General features: G+C 36.1%; 1 protein-coding gene across 1 annotated transcript; it reads right to left on the reverse strand.

The window, feature by feature from the left end:
* Window positions 1–438: 438 nt before the first annotated feature.
* On the reverse strand, window positions 439–8497 carry LOC100647251. The gene is given in 5 exon segments (XM_048412045.1): window positions 439–2977; window positions 2980–3094; window positions 3096–3506; window positions 6421–6614; window positions 6821–8497. Coding segments are annotated over 5 exon segments (3246 nt in total). The 5' UTR covers window positions 8397–8497; the 3' UTR covers window positions 439–2027.
* Window positions 8498–9663: the final 1166 nt, after the last annotated feature.

A 9663-nucleotide genomic window follows, 5' to 3' on the forward strand; every position in this document is an offset into this window, starting at 1 on the left:
ACGCTACAATCTTCAGTTAGCAATCTGCTGGTGTCCTTCGAGAAGTGTTAGGGTTTCAGCTTATGTGGATTTCGTGGAAGTATTATTGATGTTTTCCCCTTTTTTTTTTTTTAACTTTGTTTATTGATTCCAGGATTTTTACATATTTGTTTTTACATTGTTTTTTTTTTCAGAATAAACGCTGAATTCTAATTGTAGGGTGGTACAGGCAAAAGTACCGATACGCGACGGTACGACGTAGCCATGCATTATTACATCTCTTTTTTTTTTTTTTTTTTTTTACGCCTATTATTGTAAGTTAAATTTAAGCCGCTGTTGCGCTGAGCTTATGTGCGATGTTTTAATTTATGTCCTGAAAGCCTGGACGCAAAAACAGGACAGTTCGCTAGCCTATTAGGGGGGGGGGGATTGATGTTTTCCCTTTTTCAGAAGTCCTTGCTGTTGCATTCTTCTTGCAGTATTAGTTTCTGCTGTCGAAAGTATTAGGGGTTCAGTTAATGTGGTTTTTGTGGAAGTATTATTGAAGATTTTTTTAAAAGTTCTTGCTGCTGCTTTCATTTTGCAGTATCAGTTTCTGCTGATGATACGTCATATTCTGCTAAACACGTGGTTACCTTGCTGATGCTAGTATTTAATCCTCTGGCGCGTGTCAGTTGTTTGTCACTGTAGCTGCTGTATGAGAAGATCGTAGCATCTTAACTACCATTATTTGCTTATTGTACTGTGTATTGTATTCAGGAGAGCGCGTGCAAGACGGTACGTGTCAGTGGACGTCTCATTCTTCCTTGTTTCTATTTCGATATTTTTAGATTTTAATTTTGTTCAATAATAATGTAAAGTATTTATACGCATAGTAACTTTTATTTCCTTTAAGTTTTGTGTTTTTAATTCCATTTGCCTAGAGTTGTGGGTCGCGATATTCGCGAGTTATGACGCATCCCTTTTACATTTCCCTTTGATATAATCAATAACTTGGATAATAACCGAATGAATTCGACTTTATTTGCGCTCAAATAATTATTTTAATGTTTGAGGGTCCAGAGGCACGTTTTCCTTTTATATAATCGAGTTTAAATTGTGCACAGATTATTTTTTTATTGATTGGAACTATTGTGGATGGTGTTGTAACGGAAATCTTGAAATAAAATTTTATCAAGAATGAAAAAAAGCTAACCTAGATTGTACATGTCCATATGTACGTACTATTAGAGCAGTAATCGATCTAATGTTATTGTATTTTATACATTTTTTTCTATCGAGTATTGCCTAGTCAATCTCAATTTAAATTATGCGTACTTATACGAAATTAATCGGAGTAATGTATTCTACGCTGAAATTTACAACAAAAAAATTACGATAAAATATTTTGTTTTGAGCAAAAAAATATTTATCTTTGTACAGAACATTAAATGAACTATAAATTGTTCCTAAAAATATAAAATAAAAAGCCAAGTATTTCTGATCGATTAGATCTATCATACTATTCATTTAGCTATACATCGTGATTAGTCATATCTTTTATTTAATCTTTAGACACCAGAGATGAACCATTTTGACATGACAATAATAACAAAACAATAACAAAACTGAAAAATCCAGGCCTCAACGATTAATAGCTTTATTTTATTAATTGGAATCCAAGAACTTCTCTTATCCAATAATTAAGACACATGCATTCTTGAATTTAGTTTACTCTATTTTTATGCTAAATGAATTTTCCTAATTTAATATTTAAATTATGTTACAAAATAGTTGATATAAAACAAAACATTTTTTATCAAACTCTAACAAAGCAATTATGTTTAGCAAGTTATACGTTAAATGACATTAATTGTTCGAATCATGAGCAAAAACATATAATCAAGCAAACCACGAATTATGTAGGAAATTTCATACGTAAGTAAAGCAAATAGCAATCTTCAATCAGTATCGAGATTAATTGAGAAAAACCATACAAAGCAGGATACAAAGAAAGATTTCAGTTAAGGTCGCTCATTCCTAAATTCAGTTCCTACAAATTCCATTGGTTATATATACTTTATTATTCCATTAGTTTGAAATGTGCAGTAAGAATGTTCTCTGGGCTCAACATTCAGCCAAAATCCATTCTTAGCATAGGCGGTTATCACACCTTCCTCATATTGCAACGGAAGCAACATCTTCGATCCAATCTTGACGTTGCACTTGGCGAGAATGTGACACAGTAATACCTTTATCTCTGTTAACGCGAACCGATTGCCGATGCAGATTCTGGGACCGAGACCAAACGGCATAAACGCCCCCGAATTTATGATCTTCTTTCCATTGTCGAGGAATCTATCCGGATCGAATTTCTGCGGATTTTCGTAGTGCTTGGGATCGTGGTGAATCGCGTCAACAGGTATCCAGATGTTCATTCCTGCTTTTACGGTGAAAGGTTTTTCACCAGGTAAGGCTGGTGGCAGCTCGAAATCTTTCACGCATAGTCTATCCAAGAATACGGTAATTGGTTGCAATCTCATCGCTTCGTTGATCATGGCATCCAAGTACTTCATCTTCTGTATGGCATCGTAAGTCAATTGTCCGTTATTATTTTCCAACGTTTCGTCGATTTCCTCCTGTAGTCTTTTCAAAATCTCTGGATTTTCGGCTAGAAGGTAGAACAAAAAACTCGTCTGCGTTGCAACGGAATCAGTTCCACCAAAGAATAAGCTAAAAGCGTGATTAACCATGTTTTCCGTGCTCATACCTTTTCCTGGAACCTTCTTGTCGTTTACATCTATGAATAGTTGTAGAATATCTGATCGATAAGTGCCATTCTGTTTCCTTTCCTCGATCGTGTTGATCACTTGTTCGGTAAAAAATTTCGCTATATGTTTTTCCAGAAATCTGAGCTGGAGGAGCTTCGCCAGCCAGGGTAGGTTCCTTTGTGTTAGCATTGTCATAGCTTTCCTCAATGTTGTGGACTTCAAGACCGATGTACCGTACGTGTAGAACGCTTTATGGTGTCGATAGATACGCCGTAGACGCAGGTAGCGATTACGTTGTTGGTATATTTAGTCAACAGATGCTTCATTTCTATTTCACCCTCGTCTTCTGTCAGTTTCGACAAGTACATAGTCCGCGTATCTGGTCGCACATCCAGATATTAGATTAAATATGTCTTTAATCTTATTGGAAGTAAACGTTGGCGACAACATGCTCCTCTGCTCTTTCCATCATTCGCCGTTCATAGAAAATAGCATTTCGGCAAAAATAGGATCTATATCCTTATCGACGAAGGTACGATGATTGGTAAAGTGATCGAATTTCTTCATGGTGATGGACTTGATCAAATTGAGGTCACGAAGTACTATGATAGGCGTGAGTGACTCGTATATGCCGACGAATTTCGCATCGGGATGAAGTTGGTAGGTTTCCAAAATGGTGTCTTGCAAGGTGGACCGTCTGGCGAGAAAGTATCCCATATTTGCAAACAATGGCAACGGTGAAATGTGCAGAATTCCATGTGTTACGTCCGGTGATTTTTACGTTCGAGGCGGCCATCAGCTGTGCACATAGAATTAAGCAGATCGCTTAAGGAACTGTCATAAAACGAGACTTTTTGATTTACCTTTAAAGCCGTTAAGTGGTATAAAACATCTTTAAGTCAAGAGATTCCTTATGGTTATTGCTCCATCAGGGCTTAAAAATTGGGGAAACGTGGGTTTTCCCATGTTGTCCGGGATTCCATCCGTACGCGAGCAGTGGTGGGGTGATCACCACCGAGTAAAAGTTTTCCTTTGTAACAGCATCGTCACCGGGCTAATTATCTTTAGAACAGCCAACATCTCTTTATCGGGTTTCCACCCTTCAATCATTTACCTACTTAACTTATACCTTACGCACCAGCGTAACTATCTTTTCTACAAAGTTGTTGGAAATATATACTATTTTTGAACTGTTAATCAAGCATTATACTCATTAAGCTACCTCTATCATCCTAATCGAAATAGGGGATCGATCACTTCGTAGCGTCGATTGTGTAAACTCCCGTTGACGCGTTTCCTCGCGATTGCGTCTCTCCGCGAACAGTCGAAGAGACCATGCTTCTTAAATAGATTATGATTTTTCGTGGCGAAATAGTAGATAGCGACTAGTATAGCTACCAAAGACAGACCAAAGGACAAATACTCCATTCTGAGTATTAAATTAAAGCTATTGTTGGAATTTTCACTTTCGACACGTTATCTTGTATAGCGCCCGCTTAATAAGATGACTGATCGTCTGACGATTTATCACGTAGCTTTATAAGTACGTACATATAGAAGGGAACGTGTCTGTGTCCTGATATGCAGGGGCATTTCAAGCATATTCTATTCCCTAACTTTTAAACGTTACTTCTTAAACCAAGCGCGACTCGGCGAAAACTAGACTACCACTCCACGTTTTCTTATAATTATTTCGACTGATACTCATTTTTGTTTTGTTATGTCGACTGAATGATAATTTGGTTAACTTATCTGATCAATTCTCGAACGACACTGCACGCCATTTGCCGTCTTATCTGAAATAACGACATTTCATAATGCAAATATAGTAATCAGAGACTACGTAATGTGTCTTTACATTTTCATACGAATTAATTAAATGTTAGCGAATCGATTAATTTTAAAGTTATAATCTAAACAAAATCATCGTTCACGGGCAACATCATTCTGTCGACGAAACATTGACATAAATTTCTATGAGAATAATTGGAATAGATTGAGGCAGAGCAAAGATCGAGTCGGGAATGTAAAAATTCAAATCTTTTATGACAGATTTGAGATTGTCGGTACATCAATAGATTATACGGACGGATAAACGGATAACCTACTCGGAAAAAGGTGTTGGTTCTAATGACTAAGCGGAACTAATCGATGAGATTATTCGATAAGATATTTCAATATTATATGAATATTTTCACACAATTGTTCGATGATGTCATACAGTATGAAAGAAGTATAAAACATATAAACAAAATAGCCGTCCGTCCTTTAGTCGTCATTAACGCATGAATCTTACTTACGTACTAATATAGATACATAAATAAGCATTCCTTATTAGATTAAATTCATTGTTAATAGTTGGACACTATCATTCCATTACCGTGAACTGTTAATTCTGAATCAAAAGTTTCGATCGATTTTTGTTATGAAAATAATTGCTGTTCATTCGTTATTCCATTAATTAAAATGTCGCACATGTTGCACCATGATTCGCAAAGAAACTAATTTTTTGTTAAACTAATATTAGGTAATAAATTAGTATACGGAATGATTCATTTAACTCGACTGTTTTAAGTTATTTATATGTCGTTACTTATACGAAACATCAACCTTAAGTCTTTCTTTGATGGAATTTTTTATTGCTTTGTAACGTAAACTCTTAGGAATCAAATTCGACAGAATTGAATGAATCCGCATGTAACAGATAAAGATAAAGAAAGATATACATGTTTAATTTCGTTTTTGATTCAAATATAAGAAACTTCGTAAAGTATGCTTGTTATGGTATTCTATAGAAAAAAATGAAACTTCCTTTTTCGTAAAATGAAGTATATACAAACATGGTAATATCAACCTTTCCGGCATCATTTCTAAAGTTTTAATTTAAAAAAGTTAAACACAACGCTATGCAATTATATTAGGATGCAGAAATATTATCATGATACTGACGAGCTGTAAATGTTCCGTTTAATTTGGAAGTAACTACATGGTTTTGTTTGTCGCCTGACGTAGCATTGTAGGTATTTACTAATGCATAGATTTATCGTTCAGATAGAAATTGTGTTGAATACAACCTAATATTTACTACAGAATGATGCAGCGCTTTCGGTGTCACGTGCCAAAATTATCGCTGATGAGAAACAAATACGGGAAACGATAGTTTGTCAATTTTTTTAACCGTTTAATAATAATAAAGTGAATAATAATAATAACAACAAATTTTATTAATTGGGAAAACACCATTTTTATAATAATGTAGTAAGATATTACAAGCATAACGAGATAAACAATCAAATTCTAATGCATAAGTTTAACAAAATAAGTTTCACAAAATTTTACGCAATACAAGAGTTCAACATGACAATTAATATACAATACACAATATCAGTGTCGCACAAAGATAGAAGATATTGCATTATTTCACAAACGCATTCTTCTTACATTTTGATAGTGGGTAATAAAGGAAGTCGACTTGGTCGACGTATTTGTTAACAGTACTGCAGACTCTGTTGATGAGATCGTTACCGAATGTCGATTTGCGAATAGACATATAGAATAATATTGAATGCTGAAGACATAGGAGGGAATGTTAAAGTTAATTCGTATTGTAAGATCAGGACAGTTAATTCTGTTGTTCCAAATATTGCGTAATAATGATAATTCGTTAATAGTCCTACGCTGCTCTACTTACAATATATTCAATTGAGACAATAATCGCTGAATAATCACGATCGTTATATGGCATCAGGTCGCCCCTCTTGTACGCAAGAAACCTGAGAAAATTATGTTGGATATTTTCCGGAAGATAACAGGATTTCGCAGTACTTGGCGTCCATATTGCCAGTGCGTATTCGAGATGAGACAGCACCAGAGTAACGTACGATACTACAAGTGTAATTTAATATCTTCTTGCGTTTTACAGTATAAGATTATCTCGAGTAATTGATTTTTCAAACTCTGACATGTGAACTATATTTCGTAAACTGTACATTACAAGATATTAATCGTTTAATGATGCGAACGTATGATAAACGTATCATTTTAAAGGCTTAAATTTTTCTACACAAGGAAATCAAAGGTTATTTTACTTCATATTCCATTTGTACAAATTCCATTGGCACCTCCGTTAACCTGGGCAAAGCGATAAGAACTTTTCCTTGGCTCAATGATCAACCAGAATCCATTTTTCGCAGTGGCGTTTATGACACCTTTCTCGAATTCTAACGGAGTTGTCGTTTTCGCTCCGATCTTGACATTGCACTTGGCAAGAAGGTGACACAGCAATACCTTCATCTCTGTGAGTGCAAACCGGTTTCCGATGCACATTCTGGGCCCAAGACCAAATGGCATATACGTGTCCGAGTTCATAATCTTCTTACCATTTTTAAAGAATCTGTCTGGATCGAATTTCAGAGAATTCTCGTAATATTGAGGATCGCGATGAATCGCTTTCACAGGAATCCAAACGTTCATTCCTTTCTTGATCGTGAAAGGTTTGTCCCCGGGTAATGCAGGTGGCAGTTCGAAATCTTTAACACATAGCCTGTCTATGAATATAACTACCGGATGCAGTCGCAAGGATTCATTCATCACGGCATCTAGATATTTCATCTCGCTTAGAGCATCGTAGGTTAATTGCCCATTGTTGTTTTCCAATGCTTCGTCGATTTCTTGTTGTAATCTTTCTTGAACATCTGGATTCTCGGCTAACAGGTGCGTCGCTATGCAAATTTGCGCGGAGACGGTTTCAAACCCGCCGAAGAAGAAGCTGAAAGCGTGAGAGGCCATACTTTCCACGCTCATACCTTTTCCTAGCTCCTTCTTCTTGTTAGTCTCTAGCAATAGCTGTATGACGTCTGATCTATGAGCGCCAGTCTTTTCTCTATCTTTGACTGTCTCTGTCACGATATCAGAGAAAAATTTCTCGACGTAGCTTTCCACGTATTTAAATTGCAAGAGTTTCGCTAGCCAAGGGGCATTTTTGTGCATCAATATTGTTAGAGATTTTTTGAAAGTTACTAAGGTTGTACCTATTTTACCGTACACGTAAAACACGTTATTTGGATCTTTTATTGTGTCCACGGAGACACCGTACACGCAGGTAGCGATCACGTCGTTTGTATATTTACTCATAAGGCTCTTCATCTCCATTTCACGCTCGTTCTCCGGCAGTTTCGTTAAATGGTCCACGAATTTGACCGCGCAATCGGACATCAGTTTGTACATGCCTTTTATCTTGCTAGAAGTAAATGTGGGAGACAACATATTTCTATGCTCCTTCCATAGGTCACCTGTCTGAGAAAATAACATTCCTCCTAACAAAGGGTCCACTTCCTGGTACACTATAGGACGATGGTCCGGAAATTGTTCGACGTTCTTGATGGTGACAGCTTTAATCAGTTCCGGATCGCGGAGCATTAGAACAGGCGTCAGAAATTCGTAGAAGCCAACATATTTCGCTTCAGGATGTAATTGATAAATTTTGAGAATTAAATCGTACATGGTGCACTGCCGTCTAAGCAAGGGACCCATATTTCCAAACAGTGGCGTTGGTGGAATATGCAGAATTCCATGCTTCTTGAATAAATTATGATTTCTCGTGGTAAAGTAGTAAATAACGACGAGTACTGCTGCCACTATAGACAAAGCGATCGGTAGATACTCCATGGTAAAGTAGTCGGTGTAGGTGTCAGAGTTTAGCGATGACTCGATGTGCGCTGTGTTCTCTTACCAAGAAAACTAAGAGTCGGCCTATGCGTAGAGTTCCTATGTAGGGGAATTCGTGTCTGCATATCAGCATGCAGGAGCGTCTCGACGTCGTGAAACTCCCTTGCGTTTGATTTCATCGCTTTCCTCCCACTTTTATCAGTTTTACCGTTTTTATCAGTTAGATAATTAGTTTAACATATTCGGCATAGATTGCAATTAATGATTACATATTTTGAAAAAAAGAAGGATCGAGCATAGCTTTGAAGGAAAAGAAATCAGTCGTTTTATTTGAAAATTGTAATAACCAATCTTCGATATAATTATTCTTATTGCTTGTTCTTTAATAAGCACTTACGATCGTCTTCTGTCCATCTGGCAATACATTTATTTTATAGTTGTAGAGCCAATTTATTTTTCTTATTAAAATACTTTTCCCACTGAAGTTTTCAAACATTCAAGTATATAAATAAGAATAAATGTTTGCGGGCCGATTATGGGGGGGGGGGGGGGTGTTTGCAGAGCGGTTTTTTGCACGAGGAAAATATTTAATACTTTGACCTTATGACGTGTTATGATCTTGACGAAGTCAGTGAGATTGGTTATTCTAAATAACCACAATCATTCGCGTAGTTCGCTTATCGTTTTGCAATGTCTTACCTTGAGGAAGATAATACGTATACAATTTTTCTTGATAAATAATTCCACTGATTGTGATGCAACATAAATTGCGTCGTGATTCGAAAAGAAACTGGTTTATTTACTTAACGAATTAATGAAGATGATTTGTCCTATTACAGCACTTTAAAGTATTTGTTAATTGCTTCTTATACTTATAAAATATTACTTCGGAAGGAAATTGTACGGAAAAAACACCCTGCACGATATAACAATTCGTTGTTTACTATTTTGTTTGTTTACCGGCTCACGGAGTGAGTTTACCGGCTCGTATTTTTATTTGAATATGTTATATTAGACTTGCCAGTGCAATTTCTGTGTGTAATTGTTATGGTACGCGGGGTCTAGAATCGAAAATTTTCCAGTGTTCTGATTACTGTATTATGTTATACGAACGCTTTTTTTCGTATAAAAGACAATTTAGAACAATTTAGACAATTTACGACAATTTACGGTGTAATTTAAGGCGATAAAGTGTTAAGTAAATCTTGTTATATAATGAACATTCTAAAATATCGTCACGAAATGATAGTCGATGCGGTCTAGTATT

The sequence above is a fragment of the Bombus terrestris genome, chromosome 14 (genome assembly GCF_910591885.1).
Source record: "Bombus terrestris chromosome 14, iyBomTerr1.2, whole genome shotgun sequence".
In the NCBI taxonomy this organism is placed as follows: domain Eukaryota; kingdom Metazoa; phylum Arthropoda; class Insecta; order Hymenoptera; family Apidae; genus Bombus; species Bombus terrestris.